The 20,487-nt window shown below is 36.4% G+C and overlaps 1 protein-coding gene across 7 annotated transcripts in view; it reads right to left on the bottom strand.

The window, feature by feature from the left end:
- Window positions 1-20,487, bottom strand: part of KDM7A (lysine demethylase 7A) — a 98,810-nt gene that overhangs the window by 7,571 nt on the left and 70,752 nt on the right. For 6 of the 7 annotated variants that reach the window (XM_080391258.1, XM_080391257.1, XM_080391259.1 and 3 more), the window contains 10 exons: window positions 20,025-20,112; window positions 19,187-19,293; window positions 15,957-16,048; window positions 11,606-11,695; window positions 10,584-10,793; window positions 8,971-9,095; window positions 8,291-8,448; window positions 4,445-4,542; window positions 1,990-2,138; window positions 1,637-1,845 (listed from right to left, as the gene is read on the bottom strand). In XM_080391258.1, the coding sequence (XP_080247384.1) occupies window positions 1,637-1,845; window positions 1,990-2,138; window positions 4,445-4,542; window positions 8,291-8,448; window positions 8,971-9,095; window positions 10,584-10,793; window positions 11,606-11,695; window positions 15,957-16,048; window positions 19,187-19,293; window positions 20,025-20,112 (1,326 nt within the window). The remainder of the gene's footprint in view (window positions 1-1,636; window positions 1,846-1,989; window positions 2,139-4,444; window positions 4,543-8,290; window positions 8,449-8,970; window positions 9,096-10,583; window positions 10,794-11,605; window positions 11,696-15,956; window positions 16,049-19,186; window positions 19,294-20,024; window positions 20,113-20,487) is intronic. The other variant, XM_080391261.1, reaches the window with a different exon arrangement.

The raw sequence follows: 20,487 nt of genomic DNA, 5'->3' as shown, positions 1-20,487 counted from the left end.
TTAACCTGTAAAATTGAGAGTATCCTAAGACACCAATTCAATTCAAATTTGGAGACACTGAAAGGTTTTGCAAAACCTGCTAGCTAAGAAGCACAGTGTCAACTTCTTCACCCCTGGAGGCTGACACATGTACCGGGTCTGGCCAGAACAGAATTTTTCCCTAACAGTCCATATGGTGCTATATTTTAGATTTGTGGCTAAAGCAGTGTTGATGACACACCAGAGTTTTGGCTGTTGCTATACAGTGCTTGCACAGCTTTCTCTTTTCCCACTTTGCCCCTAGCAGTAAGTAGTCTAGGGGTAGGCAAGAGATTGCAGGTAAGCAGGACAGCTGACCTGAACTGGCCAAAGGGATATTCCATACCATATACTGTCATGCTTGGCAATAAAAACTGAGGTTGAGGAAGAGGCTCAGGGAAAGGCGGTCTTCCAAGGCAGTCATTGCTCAGACTGGCTGGACCTCAGTCTGCTTGCAGAAGGTGGTTAAGTGACTACCTTTGCACCATTTTTTTCTTTTCCTCTTTCCTTCACTTACTAAACTGTCTTTACGTCAATCCATGTATCTTCTTGAGCTTTTGCTCTTTCTCATCTCTCTCCCATCCCACAGGGTAGGAGGAGAGAACAAGTGGCCATGTGGGTGCTCAGCTGCTGGCCCAAGTCAAACCAACACAATTTAGAGAACTGGATATTACGTTTTTCATAAAGTTACAAAGATAGAAAGGCACTGTATGTATCTCTGTAGTCTGCTGGTTAGGAGGTTTAGGTGGCGGTGGTGTTTTTATTTATCTGTTTGGCTGGTGGTTTTTAAAGACATACAGCTTCAATTACCAGAACACATCCATGTTGTGGGAATTTCCTGGATTCCCATTATCCATTTAAAGAAAAATCAACATACTATTACTTCTTTGAATTAGCACCCTATTTGTTGATGGAGTTCCATTTGTTTCACATCATCAAAGCTATAATCCTCTTCCATTTCCTTCTCAAGCAAAGAATTTTCAAACATAATGACTCTCCATTCTAAGAAGTGGTTTTGATTCCTTTGAGAGGACTAGCGTTAAATGTTCTGCTGTCATTCCCAGAACACATTGAACAGATGTCTATTTTCCACAGACATCAAAATGCCACTGAAAAAAAAATTACCTCTGAATTCTCCTCTTCAAGATTAGAATCTCCTTTAATGCACTGCCTTCATAGCAGAATTTCAGGAGTAAAGCCAAATATGCCTTCCAAAGACACATGAAAAATCACCAAGCAGATTCCTATGGATATCTAACACTCATGCCATGAAAGCTGCAACCATGAAGGTTCTGTCAATCTTGTCTGAAGAAGATTACTTTCAATAAAGAGACTACGCTTTCAATCTAGCCATAACTTTGCCACTCTTGTAAGGATGCCACAAAACTTTTAGATGGCAGTATTTAAAAGATGTATTCTGATGACATTTCAAGCTAAGTTTGTTCCAGTTTTCAGAAGCAACAGTTACTTTTTATAGAAAAAAAAACCCAACAAACCACAAACCCGAAGAATACACCTTCTCAAATGTCAAATCTAAAAATGTAACTTTAAGTGTTTATTCTGAGCAGTTTGTCCACGAGCAGGGAGTAGAAGAAGTGTCATTAGTTCAGATACCTACCACATTCTACTGTTTTGTGGCTCTGAGATGGCTGTCTGTCTTTATGCCGACTCCTGGGGTAGCTTCTGTGTTCCTGAAGAGAGGTTCTTTTATCTGTGCAGTCTGTGCTTTGAGTATGACCTGGTAAACATGTAGTATAGTGCAATCCTGCCATAGAAAGCATGCCCTGAATAGCTTCTTCTTCTGTACTTGTCGAGGTAGGACATTCCCTAGAAAAATAAAGGGGTATTAAGCAGTTTAAAACAGAACCCTAAATTTCTCTGAAGAAATTATTTTGACACTGTTACAAAGCATAAACATAAATATGTGCAAAAAGGTTTACGTTTATAAACAAATGCCCGCTATGTGCTTACTTTTTACTGGGAGTTTCATTTCTGGATGGCTTCTGGGTATTTTGACAAAAGTCTCTCATGACCTTAGAGTCCTCTTTGAAATTGGATGTTACTTCCTGTTTCTCTTCATCACCTGAGCTTTCCGACTCCTCTGTGGAGGAATCCTTCTGCTGAAACAAGACAAAGAAACATGCAGAATGGTCACCACACCTTCTAAATAGAGATGCTACCTTAATTCATGCTACGTAAAAAATTCAGAAGCATCCAGGTCCAACTTATATATATATATATGTGTGTATACATATAGTATTCATAATGAGGTTAATGTGAATATAGCATCTGAGATGCTATACATCCAAATTTTGTAACATTGATGAGTACATGCTCCAGCAATACAGAAAGAGTATCTCAGAAATGCATTTTCCTACAGAAAACATTACACACATTAAACCATGCACAAATCATTGTATTATCTTTAATGACAGCACTGATTAATCTGATCTTTAATATTCAAAGTAGAGTGGGAAAAAATGGAAGTATGGTTCCAAGCAGCTGCCAGAATTGATGCTTATTACAAATAAGGGGACACATCCTGCCCAAGGAACTGTTTCTGGTTCTTGCTCTCACTAAAGGTAACTTTTAGCAGCAGCATCTCTCTGGTGACAGAAGCTCTCAGGTAAATCCAGAACACAGCAGGAACACAAACACAACAGCTGTTGCCTCTCTTACAGTGGCACAGCCTCATTTCATCAATGAAAGGGCTTTTCAGCTCCTGCTGAGATTACAGCTTGTATGGGCAAGAGTTTCTCAAAGGTGGAGCAACCGTACATGACTCAATATATCTTTACGTTAAGCAAGAGCTACAATAGGCATGTTCCATCTTGGTAATTCAGACTAATCTATTTTCAACAAGCACAGAGAACACAATTTTTTTTTTTTTTTTCAAGTCAAGGAATATACATGACATTCAATAAAGTGTTGAAAGTGGAAGATCAGAACATGGAGGAATCATAATCCTTCAAGACTGATACCTCTATCCCTATTCACCAAAAATGGAACTGGAATGGAGTGCATTGTATCACTAAGGGATGGTCTTATACAATAGCTTCATTCACAAGAGCAGCTTGTTAATCTTTGACACTTGGAAAGTGACACAAATGGCAATTAAATTATTACAGTGACTCAATGTTAGTAATAAAGCTATTATCTTGTTTTGTTAAGATCTTCAGTGCAATATAAAAACATAAAAAGGATTTACAGGAGCTACTGAGAGAGTTCATTTTGGATATATCATTACAAAAGACAAATAAAACATGCAGAAAAAACCTATTAGATACGATTATAAATAAAGAAGTACAAGAAAATAGCAGGACCTAACAGAGTAAATAGCATTAATATAAAACATTTCACTCAATGACAAAGTCATCCAAAATTTGCAATATTTCTCCTGTGAAAAATTAAATACATGACTACTGAATAACTACTAATTCTATGTGTTAAAAAAGGAAACCTGCTGAGCCAAATTTGCTGACAATGAAGTTGAGGAAACCAGAAGAAACCACATCATGAAGGTTCCTATCACCTACTCCAACATCTAGAAAAGGTAATGATGGAAGACAACAAATATTAAAAATAGATCTTGACCACCATGGAAAAAGTCGGAATTTGAAGACTTCTGGTAAAATCTTAAAATAGGCTGATGATTGGAAGAAAGACCAAAACATTACCTTCCCAGAAGCACAAAATAAAAATCTGAGGTAATCACTCCACCCTACTAGCATTTTACCCCTATTCAAATAAAATTGAAATTAGTAAGTCAGAGCAACATTTTTCAAGGGAAAAAAATTATAAAAATATTTGTATACAAATATGCAAATTTCTAAATACTAAAAATTGTACTAAAATATGTTTGTAAATGTACATATGTGTGTGTGCATTTATATTTCATTTAGCTGTAAAGACATCACTACAATCTAGATCTCAAACGGAAGATTCCCATTTATTTCAAATAGTCTAAAACACCAATAGGATTTAGCCACTTGAGCTGATTTAAAAAACTGAAGGCCTATAATATTGTTTCAATTTAACCATGCTTCAGAATGAAACTGTGTGGTAGATATTCGTAATTCTAATGATGAAATTTAGACTTGTTATAGAAGAAATGAACAACGCAACTGGGATCTAACTTTTCTCACTTTGCCTGTTCCACAGCAGTGCTCATCCTCTAGCAGCCCCACTTTAATGACAAAGATGATCATAAAATTTGGCTCAAGATAGCATTATCTTGTCATTCTACTCAACGCTAGAATACATTAAGAATGAGGCAGAACTGTCCATCTAAGATACTAACTTGGACAAGAAATAAATACTTTGTTAGTGCTCTTTTAACACAAACTTTGACCAGATAAACTAGAAGTGAGTGAGCAAAGTTATATTTAATGGCCCTGTTTACTTCTGTGACTTTCTCTAGCTATACCTGTGTAGTGCAATCAGGCTCAGATTCTTCTGAATCAGAAATATCAGAGTACTCTGAGGATCCATTCCTGAGTTCTGATTTCACACTTTCAAAGAACACTGCAGAGAGAAAAATTAAAATATAAGACCCAACATTTATTACATACAATGTTTAACAGTTAATCCAGAAGTAAAGAACAAGAAACACACACTTAGTTTTTAACTGTCTGTAAAGAAAAGCACATCCAACACACTGATCTGGTTCACAAGTAAAGCCTGCTTAAAACTAGTGAGTTGCCTAATGTTGACGAATAGAGTCCTCAAGCGACTGACTGGATGAAGCCAAAGGAAGAGACATCAGGTGAAACAGGAGCATATACTTTTTCTCTACTACAAAGCACATACTCCACATAATAATTTATGCTTTTGTATACAGGCCCGAGTCAGAGAAGTGGCCCTTCGAAAAAGTTAATTGGAAGTAATCTTCAGTGTTACTTTGCCTTAAGACTCTTTGAGCTTAGAAATTCCTTTTTAAAAATAAAAACAGTTACAAAGAAATAGTAAACATGCAAGTCAGAGGACATTAAGTGATTTAAAGGTTAACGAAAAGATCATTGTGTTACTTGCAAATTTACTTTTACATCAAAATTTACTGGCATATTCTGCCCATTCTGTGCTACTACAAAGCTGCCACTCAAGGTTAAAATGCAGACCTGTTAAAGAAGATTCAAGTATTACTGTGATGATACCCAATATAGTTGCATTGGTTTTCATCACAGAAAGACCTGAAAGGAAGAGAAGAAATACCATGCTTTTTGCTAGTACTAAGATAAAGTACTAATCAGAAAATAAGGTGTCAAAATAAGACATCAGAAACACTGGCATATGACAAAGCAATCAATCAAATCAGCCACTTAGTCCACATGGTTTACTTTTTTAAGTGCAGAAAAAACTCAAACATGAAGTAGCTGAGCAGCTCTCAGAAGCACGTACTCTTAAAAGACACTGTATGTCCCAGACAACCATAACTAGGCAACACATGTGTAAGTGTTTGGAATCCAAGGCTCAAGATCAGTGGGTTGTATGTGCACCTGTGTCAAGGCTGCTGGCAGAAACCTTAATTAAGTATAAATTTGTGGAAGACTGTAATATACAGTTTAACTAGCAGAAATTTATTGGAGAAAACCCAAATAGAATAAAAAAAAATTATGAATGTGTGTCCAAAAAGGTAGTGGATAAAGAAAGTAACATAAGTTCTTCAAGTTTTCAAGTACTTATGGTTTCAATATAAAACTATGCTGAAAGCAAACCAACATTTTAACTGTACTTCTCTTCATTCCAGAGCTAGTTTCTGATCTGTGTTGTTTTGTTTCAGCACAGTTTTATATGAAACTAGATAAACTGAATGCAATTCTTCATAATTCATTCATTATGCAAGCATAAAAGATGTACCTGTAACCCCATATACACTGCAATGCCGGTAGGATTTTGTTCCTATTGTAGACTGTGGCAAAGGCCACAGATAGGCATCAGATATATTCCAAGGGATATTATTAATTTCTAAACACTACATAAGCAGTAATTGTTTTTAGAGTCAGACACAAGCTAAGAATGAAACCAGTTATCAGAAAGTGAGTAAAGTGAACATCTGGGACCAAAATCTAGAGAAGACTAATTAAACTTAAGCTAGTATTAGAACGAGCTGTGAGGACTATTGAAACACAGTAAATGAGCAACACCACTGTATATGAAGTTAAGCTAAGTAATGCTGAACATATGACAATAGAGTGAATATTCTAAATTACTGTAGCTGAAAAAAACCCAAGGGATTTCTGTTGATATCTCAAGCCTTTGGCTCATTTCAAAAAGGCAAACAAGATTCTACGATAAGCAACAGCATGCACAATACAGAAAATAATATCGTATGTAGCTCAAATGAATTTTTCTTTGGACTACTGCCTTTCTCAAGAAAAGTTATGGCTCCACACACATCTAGAGACTGGGAGGAATACTCCAGAAATTGGGCAAATGAAAACAGTTGTTACCAGTAAGATCAGGCTAAGCTACTGTGATTTCAAAAAAAATATCTTAAATCACCTTCCCCTTCATCCACACAAAGTATCTTGCTCTAATAAGCACAGCACATGATCTTTGTCTCTCTGGTAACACCGGGTCACCATTTAGAACCAGGATCTTGGCATGACACACAAAGCTATACAGAGCTTGATCTGTTAAAAGGCATCTCTCTGTGGACATTGCCTCTTGGCCTAAATCCCAGTAAGAACAATGGCAGGTGGTAGCTGTTACAGAGACAGGTAGTTTCTTCTATGGAATTCTTGGAAGAAGAGTATCTTCCCTCTCTGTCTCTTTTTCTCTCTGTAGTCCTTCAGTTAAAGAAAAATAACCAAATGAAGGTGATCTTTAACATGGAAGTTTGAAGACTCTTACTATTCAACTAAAAATATCAGCGATAGTCCCGAGTACTCAATTTCTGGAAGAAGAATCTCAATGTTCATTACTAGTTCTAAGTACATTTCCTACATTTAGATACACATTGCCATATTCACTCTGTATCAAATAAGAGCAACAACTTTGAAGAAAACCTACCATTTCTCTGTATGACTTAATCTTTGATTCAAGTGTAAAACTTAGTTTCATTTACTTAAATTCTGAAAGTGGAAAAAGGCCATACATGCTGAAGCCTTCACTCAATAAGCTGTTTGCCTTGTTGGTTCATGAGTACTCAAGAGGGACCTCTCTCCTGTGCAAATTTTTTAATACTGTTCTCTGTGACCTTTGGAAGTACAGTCAACAGGGATTACAAATTGCTTTATTAATGAAAATAATCAAATATTTTATACAGACTGACAGACTCAAAAGTTGTTACAGATTGTTGTGCAGGAAACTAAGGGAACTGTAAGTCTCTAGAGGAGTCTTATAATCTTAAGTGTTGATGTCAGTTTTCTAACACATACCCTCTGAGCCCTTGTAAACTCTACTGTGAAAGGATGTGACTTCTATAATTAAACTGAGAGCTGAACAGCTATGTCAAGGACCAATTTGTCACTGCACAAAGCCATGCTATTAAAAATAGGCACCAAAACCAGACATTCAGTATTGATACTTTACTAATGCACTGTGTGATCAGCACTGCTGAACACTTGGCAGGAGGGTTTGAGGGTACAGAAAGACTAAAAAAATATTAACTACTAGTGAAGAATGGTTTAAAGTATTGGCAAGTGGTGTTAAAGTGTTTTACAGATAACCTAAATTCTTCCCCAGCCTTGCAGATTACTGCCGAGGTTGAAAGCAGAAGATTTTATTAATGTTAAATGATGTTTGATCACCTCTATGGAATAAACCTATTCATTAGCAAAATGTAAAAAATTGTATGGTCAAGTATGTAATCACCAAATGGAACAGAAAAGTGAGGTATAAGATAGGTTTACAATTAGCTGCATGTTATGAACTTTTATCCTCTAGAGTGAATGATGTGATGAACTTTTCACACTTAAGTATATTTTGGTCAAGAAAAATCAGTGTTCTTATATTATGAAACAGATCAAAAGGAATAAATACTCATCCAGAACACCAATTGAATCTCCACTCCGAAAAACACTGTACAGGGTATTCAAGATGGCACTAACATAAAAAGGTGAATTTACTTTCCTACTCTATCCTGTTCTCTTCTTCAGTAGACAGATAATATTTGACAAATATTTTGTTGTAACTTCTAATATTACTTCTCTGATCTATTAGTTTATCCTCTTTACACTTAGGTAAAATTTCAGTCACAACTTGACAATAGTTAGACCCTCTTTAAGATCATCAAAACGTTCAATGGATAGGACTTAAGAGACAAGCTTACTGTTCAGTGGTTTCTGGGCATCTGCATTCCCTTCTCCTTCAAACCCTGAGGGCTGGTCTTCTACCTTAACAGTCGTCTTTTTTGACCTTGTTCTGTCATCTTCATCCTCACTATCTGCTGTGTAAAGACTTCGATCAGTAAATGGGCGTCTCTCATCTCTGTCTCACAAGAAAAAAAAAACAAAACAAACCAACATGTTATTCTTACCAACCTGAAGCAACTGTTTTAATTATTTACAACACACTCTTGAGATACAACAGTAATGTTCTCTTATGCTCACCTCTTCATTCCAAATTGTACATATTCTTATTCTATGCCTGTCATTTCCACAAAGATGCAAAGTTTTACACCTCTGTATTTTTAATGAAAAATCACTCTAATAGATGGATACAAACCAACCATTTCTACTGTGAAGCATTCCCTTCAGTACAAACCCAACTGAGCAACTGAATGAAACGCTGTTAACAAAGGAACATACGAACATACGTAGATCACTCCATAACCGTGGCTCCACTAGGGGACAGCAGACACAAGGGACAACGCATTCCTTCAACATTCCTAACATGAATCTTACTGGTAGAAGGGAACCCAGAGCTCCACAAACAGAAATGTTATTAGCAATTAGCATGCTCCAGACCATAATGACTAGGAAGAAGTGATCCACAATCAACCCTCTGTACCTAATTATTCTTCCATTTGAGAGCAGAAGGCGAAGATCATTGTCTTTTGTTCGCCATTCAGGTACTGTAGAAGATGGCTGAAAGGGCTTGTTAAATCTCCCATTCAGTTTCGAGCTTGCGGTATCCTAAAGAAGTAAAAGCAATATTGCTTGTTATTTATTTCTATAAATTCAACCGGTTTTCCTGTATTCCACAGAAGTTTAAACTCAACATCAGGATGATTACCTTCCTGATAACCAACTGAAGAAAGCTCAGACAAAACATGTTTGGGTGTAAAAAAGAAGAGACTGCACCTTCTCCTTCCCTGAATCATCAATATTCTCCTAAAATATCTGGAACAACTACAACTTCACTATAATACTCCTTTTATGTTTCCTTTGAAGAATTATCACTGTATTCAAAACAAAGAAATACCAATAGACAGGCAAGCCAAAAGTTGGGCTTGGAACTGATAAGGCAGCTCCTGGATTGGATATCTGTTCCCTGGAATTAGTATCTCAAAACTGATTTACAGGACAGTAAAACATCAGTAATGCAAAGTAACCTGCCATGAGCAGAACTTTCTTAGCTCAAAGCCATTTGCATTTGACACATACTCTGAAGCAATCAGTGATACATTTATATGCCAAACCAGGAAAATGTAAAATGGTATGTTTTTTTAACATGTTTTACATGTTAATACTGATAGTGAACAATATATTTGTACATTAAATGACGGTAACTAATACTCCTAAACATTTGTTTGTAGCAGTGAACTGCAGAGGTTAACTATTTGTCATAAAATTTAAGTTCAGCTTTCTGTCTTTGGGGAACGTCTCGAAATGAATGTCTCTTGTTCATGCCTTATGAAAATCAGTATCAGTATTTTTCCACTGTGACAGTCCATCCTGTCCCAACTAAATTTGCCAGCATTTGTTATTCTCACAAAGCTACTTATTTCCTTTCATAAAGCTACTTATTTCCACTCTCTCATTCCTCCTCCCATTTCTGTTGCTGTTTTGAAATAAGGTCATCAAACCTGAAAAAAGAATTTTTCAAGAGACTACATTTTACTTATTTATCACTCCATGATACCTTTGTAATACGACCACAAAGTCCACAGCCCCACAACGGAGACCAGAGGCAGCCTTAGGCTTACTGATAGAGAGGCACTGTCATACAGGAAACAGGAACATGACTGAAAACCAAGGCTAATCAAATCACAGTAACAGAACTATAAGAAAAAGCTATCTAAAAACACATAGCGAGGCAGGCTGGCTCAGAGCCTCACCAAATAAAGGTTCTGCAAGCTCCCTTTTCTTCACAGACCTGATTCAAAGTAGCACTTGAGAGCTACAGCAGTCCCAATCCAAAAGCTATACTTGAAGTAGGTAGCAGATTCAGGGCGCCTTCTGAAACACAACATTGAAGGAACCGCCACAAAAAAATGATCAAGGAAGAAAAAAATTTGTTTCAGGAAAACTCAAAAGAAAGAAACTGAAAACAAATCTATCCATATCTCATATGACAGAGTAGTAGCCTGTATTCTTATGCCTGTTAAAAGCTTCTCCCTTTCAACAGAGATTAGAAATCCACTCTGGCTTTGTTTTTCTTGCACATAACTTAATACTTGCCTCCTCCCAAGGTGACATCTCCAGCCTTTTCAGTACCTCCCTAGTGTGGAGTTCAAGGATGTCCAGATTGGAAGGAGTTTTGGTGGCATGATCTCGCAGTTTCCTCACCCTTCGTCTGGAGTGGTGAGGCGAAGTTGTTTCATGCGAAGACCGTGAAGTTGGACACACACCGAGAATTCCCTGAGTTTTAACTAGTTTGCCGTTTTCCTCCTTTAATTAGAAACACATACTTCAGAACAGTCTCACAGGAAAAAATCCACATATTTAAGTGCTGCTTCTTATTCATCTATTTAAATGTAAATTAGATAAATAAATAAAACTGTTAGACCTTTTAGAGAAGTACTACGTATTTCCTATGGATTTGATGTACAAGGCTTATTTCTATTGCACCTCTTTCCCATATACATACTCCCGTAATAGCAGTGCTTAACACCAAAAATTAACACCAAAACATAAGGTTTTATTCACAAAGGCAGCATAGGATAGACATGTATTCTACTCAGCAGATCACATCTCTCTTCAGTTCTCAGAACTGTTCTCTCCACATGCCAATGTGAGAATTTTTCAAGAATCAATATTCATTAAGAAGAAAAAAACACTGACTATAACACAAATATCATTAAAACATCAGAAAAAGAACAAAAGAGACGACAACTGGACCAGAAATAATAACAGTACGACAATAGAATATGCATAGATTTTCAAATTAAACTCTGTAACAACATAATCACAGTAATTATTTTAAGTGGTTTTAAGTAAGAATGTATTAGAAATACTGACTTACAAGTAATTTTACCATTAAAAATATGAAAAACCCAAACATAGAATACCCTTGCTATACATTTTATCTGAAATGCTCATAGCTTAGTATTCCGTAGTCTTCCTCTTGATCTTCTAATATAAATGAACATTAAAAAATTAAAGATTAATATGATCAATTAGAAGCATAACTACTATGAAATTCCCTGACCCAACGATTTTTTTTTTCCTGCAGACTTATGTAGGGTTGCCTCTGTTCTTACCTCTACAGAACGAATCACTTTTGAGAGCTCTTTTATGAGATGCCCAGGCCTAATGTTGTCTGGAATTTCAAAGGCATGTTCTGTTACAAGCTGTATGCAAAGAGGGGAGAAAAGATACTCAATTCATTTTTTTCAGGTAAAAGCAGAAGTAATACAAAAGAAATGTACAGGAGGAAAAAAAAAATAAAATTAATATCTGTAATAAAGACTGCAAACTTCCAGAACTGATACACACACACATTGAGGCTTCCAGTTCAAGCTTTAGGAGGCAGCAGATATCCCTCAATGTGCCTCTTAAGAATCCAAGGAAGGGGTAATACAAAGCCATACTGACAACTACTTTATTTTTTTGTCCCCCTCAGTACAGTAATCAGCTTCTTTTTTTTTTCCTTTAGCAGAAACTTTAATAAGAGTCATGACCTTCAAAACAGCTAAAGACTAAGGGAATTTCACTGCAGCAAAAAATTTAATCTACAGAGCAAATAAAGAGTAATAATCAGTAACCAACATGCAGATTTTTAGACATCTGCTTCACATTTCACTTTAAAAAGTTACTTTCTTAGCTTATTTAGAATCTAGTAGGTTGGAGAAAGTGAGTTTAAAAAGTCATTCCCTATTAAAAAAAATTATGAAACCACAACAGTTTATGTTCCCTTTAATCCTCTGAAACTGTATCAGAGACATATTTCTGTCTCTGATAAAACATATATACTACCAATCTGAGTAAGTCCAAACACTCTACAGTTAGATCTAGTAAAAAGTATGTTTAATACTTCGTATGAACAGTTTAAATGTGCCTGAAAACACTTTCAGGTAAAATTAAACAGAAAAAATAACACTCAACTCATCGACCAGAATGACTGACATGAATTCTATCCTCTTAATCAGCTATTTAAATGGAAAAACATCCCACAAACACTTTCAGCTACCCATACTTCAAAAACAAGGTTCAGCAGCAAAATTATGGCTAGAAGCAATTTGATACTGCATGTGCGTTTCATTGAATGTGGCTTCCTCTGAGTCAACAAAACGAACGCTTCCTCCAAAAAACAACTTGGGTGTATAACCATAGTATAATTCATTTCAGTGCCATTAATTCTACAGGAAAGATTAAATCAGCTGCTATTATTTACCATTGCTCATTCTTTGAATGCATCACCTCCACACACTTGCACGTGGGAACACAGCACCTGTTACTAAACTGTATAATTTTTACAGTAAGTTACTGGTCATCTTAGGACCATTCAGTTCTTTCTACTTGAGGACTTCACTCTCCCAAAAGCCTTCCCGTCCATGAGGACTTCCAAGAGGGAGTGACTGATGGAATCCTCCACAAGACTGACTTCCAAGTTTTTCTGGTATAAAAATACTGAAAAGCTTTCCCAATGCAAACATTTTATATCAGAAGCACATTAGTTTGGCAGTATGATTTACGGTAACTCTTTGAGCAGAGTAAGTTCCACTGGCAAACTCACTTCTTTGCCACTATAAGAAGTATCTATTTATACCAAGGCTTTCTCAAGTAAGCTGTGGCAGCATAATTATTTTTTTAAAAAAGGGGGAGAGAAAAGAAAGAGAGGCAGGAAGGCAGGAAGGCAGACTAAAAATTCACCCCAGCAACTTAAATACATGAACAAATTCAAATGGATACATAATCTAACAGTCCGACAGAAGGGAAGAATGTGCAGGAAATATAAATACCTACAGACACCATGCCTGAAAAATTATTATCATTATTAAATAACTTGGGTTTAAGTTGTCTCTGCATATTGGTTCTTGGAAAAGGAACAAGCAGCCTTTGGGACCGAGGAATTCTCCTGGAGTAAGGAGAACAGTAGCAACAAAATGGCCTAAGTATGTCAGATATAAATTGCAGGTAAAGAAAATAATAGAAAAAAAGCTGTGATTCATTCAAGAGTTTCAAGAAATGGTTTTGTAAATATTTTGGAAATATACAGAGGAAAAAGAAACTTGTCTTAAATCAAGAGATACAGATAAAAAAAATCCTGGCAGGTAAATCAATGCACCCATCTTTGGAGACTAGCATCACAATGAAGTATATCAATACTCAAACACACACACAAAAAAAGATAAAATACAAATAATAAACCTCACATCCCTCACTCCTTATAAAAAAGAAACTGGCCATTTTTTTTTCTTTTACAACACCTATTAATATCTTCTTTAAAAACACAGAACAGTTGCCCAAAATCACCTTATTGGTACATGAATCAAACATCTGAACAACTCAATCTGAGACCTGTTGCTTATGCAAGCTGGCAGGAAGCCAGAGCTAAAATCCAAGAGCTCAGACAACTCAATAGGTCATCATAGTCATTGTTTACAACAACTAACATGCAGACTGATGATCTGCACCAAAATAATCTGAGAATACTCATACTGATAAAAGCCTTGCACAAACTGAATTCAAATCAAGACATGAAAACTAAAATAATTTTAGTAGCACTCAATCTCTATTCTCAGCATCTTGTAAATTTTGGCAGTTTTTAAATATTGCAGAAATGAAGATACTGCTGCCCTGCTGAAGCAGAGTTTGAATTTCTCCAGCAAGTAGTTTAAAACAATTCACTAAGATAATTCACTTGTCTTGAAAAGACATACTCCATGATACAAATGTGAAACCTCATGAGTAGGCTTCTCATTTGAGGAGTATTCATTTGTCATTTCTCTTTCAGAATCTCTCTGAAACCCCCAGCATGAGCAATCATACAGCAATGTACAAAGCTCCTCCTGCCTTCAGCAGCACACAACTACAATCCTATCATGCACATGGCCTGCTGCAAATAAAAGATTAGCTCTTTTACAAAGCAGCAGCTAGAAAAGATGAACACAAGGTACAAAACATGATAGCTGGTGGACAGCAGAAAACACTGAGTAGTTCACTGATGCTGCACGGTTTCCTCACAATTGATGTTTCTGTTCAGCCAGTAGTTTGGGAATACTCACAGGTCTCATTAATAAGCATTCAGAATGCAGCATGTGCAATTAGTTTCTTTGCACAAGAAAGCAGGAAACAGATCACATTCTAAGTGATATAAATAAAATACTTAATGAGCTACAAGACGGTACACAAATGCTACAATACTGTATTACAGCAATCTAGAAAGAGGGATTCCAATCCAATTTCAAATCAAAATAAGGATTTATACGGGCTATGTTTGATCTCCGTTACCAGCAGTCCGATTACTGGGTTTGCTTATTACCCATACCAATACGGGAGAAAGAGCTTGGATTCACACATGGTTTAACAGCTTAGGCACAATATCCTGTAAATACTGCTACACTGCTTACTAGCTAGTTTTGATCCAGAATGGCACAGACAGACACTGGAGAACCAACTCCAAGGTGTTTCAGAGGGCCAGCAAAGGTTCACCTGGAATCAGTAACGCTACACAGGCTGGACTCCTGCAGCTTCCACACAAAGCAACCACCTCTGCGTTTGCACTTGGTGTTCAGTTCCTCAAAGCTCATTACGCTGGATGCAGCACTGTGCAAATATCGTACCTGTTGTATAGTAAGTTCTCTTACAAGGAGAACTTCTGTGCAGAAAGACCAAAGAGATCCCCAAGAGCCAGTTCAAGTCAGCATGGCCAGAAAAAACCTAGAATTAATAAGCTCAGTCAGAACCAAACTGCCTGTCAGTGAACAGCACTTCCCAGAAGCACCGGTTCCAAGAGGACTGATTAGCTCAAGGCACATGATAAAACACATGGAGTTAGGCCAGACCCAGTGCTGTGCCAAAACAAATAAGCTTTCCTGAAGAGTGGAGCACCAGCAAAGCCAGCATAGACAATATATTAATGATTTTACAAGAGTCAGCCAATGTTCAACAGGGATGGTATTCAACTGAAGTTAATGTCCTCATCTGAATCTAAACTAACTCTTCAGCAAGACAGGCATACCTGAAATGTGTTCTCCAAAGTACTGACGTTATTGGAAAATGCTAAGTATCAGGGCATTCCATCCCTCCATTGCCTCAGACTAGAATGAATCAATTATAAAGCCAGATTTGTTAGAAAAAAGCCCCACGTTATCTGCTTATCCTCTAGCATTCTTATCCTCATCCTGAGGTGAAGCAAGATTCTACTTCTATCAGCTAAAATACAAAGCTTATTATTAATTGGTTTAAAAAGACTTTATTAGCATCATGGAATACAAAATTGTCATGATGCTTCTTCTCCAGATCAGCAGTATATAATCACCACAGAGTCTTTCAGTACTCATTAATGGATGAAAATAATCTTAAACTTCAAAAGGGGATAGGACCTTCACTTACTTCTAAATCAAACTAGAGCTCACCAAAATAGCAAACAACATCACTTATACTTACTTCTTTTTTCATCCATAATTTTAAAGCAGTAAGTAAAGCCTTCACTCCTTGTACTAAATAGCTTGGAGGCTGGAAACCATCTTCCCTCAGTTCTAAAAAGGATACAGACACCAATTTAGAACCACATTAACAGTGAAAACAATAGAATGATACCTACCTTTCAGCCAATAACGTTGCACAAAAAAGGATAAATTGTGCAAGCAAATGAAACACGACATCCTGTATTTGTGTGCATACCGTAACAAAACAAGCCAGCCCAACCCTGAAGTGATACTATGCAAAATCTTCCTTTCCTTTTTGACTTATTCTTGCATGAATTGGAGATAATTTACAACATAGTAAAGGTCAATTAGACCAAAACAGATCTCAAGTACAGAACAAGAGAAAACACCTTTGAAAAAAGAAATCACTTTTACTTCATTCAGAAATATTTTAGTCAAAAGGAACCAGAAGGATGTGGGATGTAGCTCTAAATTACAATTCCTATTGCTTATTCCCATACATACAGCAAATGGTTCAGTGGCACACTTCCACTCCCCAAATATTTTCTGACACCCTTCCAATTATCACAGTTCTCCCTCGTACAGTTGACATCATTTTTCCTCCCAAAAATCAAAGGGAGCAAGGGGTGGAAATCACTCTGCTACAGAAGCTGCTCTTCTTAAGAAAGCTGGTGCTCCCAAGGGACTCCAATTCCTTTTCAATTTTCTCTTTTCCTTCATGGGGAAAAAGAGAAGGAAAAAGACAAACACTCCATAAACAGTCAAAAGTAGACTGCAATCTCTCTCCATGTTCCTGACAAATATTTCCACTTGTCAACAGCAAACTGACCAATACTAGGGATATTTGGCTCATTTTATTCCCTTAAAAGAATACACTAATAAACCATATTCTGATGGATAATGTATTAGTCTGCTGGCAGAAAAAGGGAAGTTTGTTACTAAACAGCTGTTCTTCCCTCAAAGATGCCTCCTACTTGTTAAAGGGTACGAGGAGTGGCAGGCCTTTGAGTTGCAGCAGAAGTCTTCCTGCCCACTAGCTGACTCAGTTGATAGAATTTTGAGAATACAATGCAGCACCACAGGCTGGATTTTTTAGTTGCAATAGAAAAGACTGCACGGCATAACAGTAATAAAAATTAACGAGTATCAGATGAATAAGTTACCTAATCTGAAGCCCCAAGAACTATGAAGAAAAACAGTTTAGGTGAATGCCACAGCACTTACAGTATCATAAAACACTTCTTGCCAATGAAAAGACAAAGTCAAAATGTTTATGACCTTGTTATCATTTTATAAAAATAACCAGAAAAACACATTGTGCTGATTTTGCTTACTGACCTGAATTTCACACAAAGTACTGCTAACCACCATGCACTCAACGTTTTACAAGTTGGTCATCACCATACTTTTCAAAACCAAACTGGTATCACCCCTTATTTATTAAACAACAGATTCTTACTAGTAAACACCTAATTCACATGAGTCTGTCTTGATGCCAAAGCCCAACAGAATCTTCACTCTAGTCATGGAGACTTCAATTTTTATTTTTTATGATAAATTCATAGATTATAGCATTGCTCTGCAACAAAATATCTGCTAAACCATAGATTAAAAATAAAATGAGAATAAGCTTCATACTCATCCTCTATGACACAAGTCCCAGGAAGCTCCTAGTCTATGTACTCAAGGAGTCATGGTATAAAAAGGGGAGAGGGAAGAGTCGGGGAAACAGACACTGGAAACTATTAGTATTTAGCTAGATAATATAGAAACGTATATCCCACTGCTTTTCCAGTAGAAATACAGCTCCTATTGTCTTCTGATGAGTTTGTAAGTTTTAGATACACAGAAGTGAGACCAAACAAAGTAAGCTTTCAAGAAGAAAATACTTTTTTTTTTTTTAAAGGAAAAAATTTTTGCAAGTTTGTTCTACTTGTTAAGATTTCCGAGTTGCTTTAGGTTTCTAAAACTTTCAACGCTTGTTTTGGAAACAAGGGTTGTTCAATGCCTTAATTTGCTGAAAGGAGAATAGATAATTTTCAGTAACTGTGACTGTTTCCCTATTAGAAAAAGGTTACATGAGATTCTGATCTCTTGAGAAGCTGGAGCTGAAGTCAGCAGCCTCCTCTGCAAGTTGATTTCTCTCTGTTGAAATACATCATTTGGAATATGACATTTACTATTAAGATTAAACAGAGCAGACAGAGGGCAATATACTTGAGGAAAAGAAGGTCAAGTCAGACAGGCACTTTTCTCAAGCTCAATTATACATGGGTACAGATAGAGGAATTACAGGACTAGATGAGGAGTTTGGAAAGGACCAGCAACTGTCAAGAACATCAGGCTGTTGAGATGTCTATTGATAAGCACTGATATAAATGATTTAACACAGCTTATAGGAACTGATGCACCTTTTCTACAAAAGCCCTCACAGACACCTTTGCCTTTACCACAAAGAGCAGAACACAACAGGTGTTTTGACTGAAAAGGTCAGAGAAAATTGTAGAAGTGCAAGAAAACCTCTTCATTCAGCTGTGAAGCCACAAGAAGAAACCCACAGGTACAAGTTAGTGGGATCATATAAGGAGTCATTTGCTGAAATGAGAGAAACGCTATCAAAGGGTACTTAAAGATTTAAATGATAAAGAAGAAACCTGAATGAAAAACTGATGTCACTGAAGTAAGTTTTCTATTTTCCTTAACAAGGTCTTGACAGATAATGGCAAATTAATCCTGTTTGACTGGCAGTATAATTGCACTGTGCCAAAATCTCAGATACTCTGTCTTGATGATCTAGAATGTTTTCATTGACCATTACCAGCACTGGATGAAAATCACTAATAAAATAGTTCAAAGGTTCCAGCAGCATGCTACAAAGTGCTGGTTACATGCACCACCAAGTGCACCAAGATTTCCACAGTGCAAGTCACTCTAAAAGCCTTTGATCACTGAAGTAGTTTTCAGAAAGATCATTTACTAAAACCAAAAATTGCTGGATCTAGAACTGTCATAGTGTAGTATTCACTGAAATTTAGTTAAAAGAATAATGTGACATTTGAAAAAAAAAAAAAAAAAAAAAGGAATAGGAATTCAAGTCTAGTTTTCCAGCTTAAAAAATTTCATCTGTTCACACAACAGCAGTATAAATTTTCTCCATTATCAATGAAGAGAAAAAAAAATAAATGAAAGCAGATACATGTGTATCTCTTAAAATAAAACAAGGATTACCTTTCAATGTTTCCAGTAAGTTTTTGGCGACAAACCAACAGATGGCTTCAAAGAAAGGGAATTTGAAAAGATCTGGGGTTTTTAGCCTCTTCTCCATTTCATAACACCTGATTAAATAGAAATATTACACAACATTAATGTTTTAATTGTGACATTCATTATTCAACTACGTAATCATTCAAATTTACACAATGTCCAAAATAAAATAACATAACCATGGCCATGATAAATAAAAGAAGTCAAGTACCACATAGTTAAATCCCAACAAGACCACAGACAAGACTGAACTCTGGTCTCATCCAGGCTCTGACCTTATCAAGTTTGACTGCGGCACTTCTAAGAATAAAGTTGGACTTCATAAAACTAGGATACAAACCCAATGTGTGATCTTTTAACAGATGGAATTTTATCAGGATTCCACTGTAATAAATAAAAACAATATGTTTAGAAGACAGCTCCACATCTTGGACAAAAACTAAATACAGCTGCCCTTAGAGCAATGCTGACTTGAGGAGGCTCATTTCAACTCAAGTGTTGCACACCTGGGCTTGCTTAGTTTTGTTTTAGTCACTTATACTAATCTCCAAGGGGAGTTTTTTTGTGGGGTTTTCCCCCCCCAATTCATTTAAATTCTTGCATACCCTTCATTTTGCTTTTGAAACAAACTTTGCAGAAGTGAAGTAAGAGTATGTGCTTGATGCATTCTAATTGAAAATGCCACTATTGTCTATTTGAGAGCCTGTACTGATTTGATCCTGGTTAAGAGCATGAAGAAAAATATCTATTGAAGAATATCCTACTTAACCGAGGAAAAGGTATAGGAAGAGCTGAGACTAACCTGAGCTGCATGCCAATATTGAGGTTGTGCAAAAAGTTTCCTCCAAAAGCCATACAATCCTGAGATGTGAGCACAGCATGAATCCAGCCTGAAATGACAGATTCGGAAACTTAATACATACATATAAATTATTCTAAGATTGTTTTTAAATACTTGTATAAGTAAAAATGCTGTACCCAGAAACAAAAAAGCAAACAAATTTGTATTCTGTGCTAGAAACAAGTAATCTAAATTTTAACAACATGAACATTACAGTGTTTAAGAAATCTAGTGCAACTATAGTTTTCTGAAGAAGCTAAGACATTTTTCATGGTGGGGGGTGAGTGCGAGAGGGTGGGCTGGATGTAAGATTGCTAGTTATTTTTCAAGTAAAAATTCCCAAAAGTTTTCCCTCCAATGAACAAAAATAAGGAAGTCAGGAAAGGAAAAATATATTGAACAAAAGTTATGTCATAAACCAGAA

This window comes from Falco punctatus (assembly GCF_963210335.1).
Source record: "Falco punctatus genome assembly, chromosome: 6".
Classification (NCBI taxonomy): domain Eukaryota; kingdom Metazoa; phylum Chordata; class Aves; order Falconiformes; family Falconidae; genus Falco; species Falco punctatus.
Note: the sequence above shows the minus strand (reverse complement) of the source record. Positions and strands in the feature narration are given on the sequence as shown.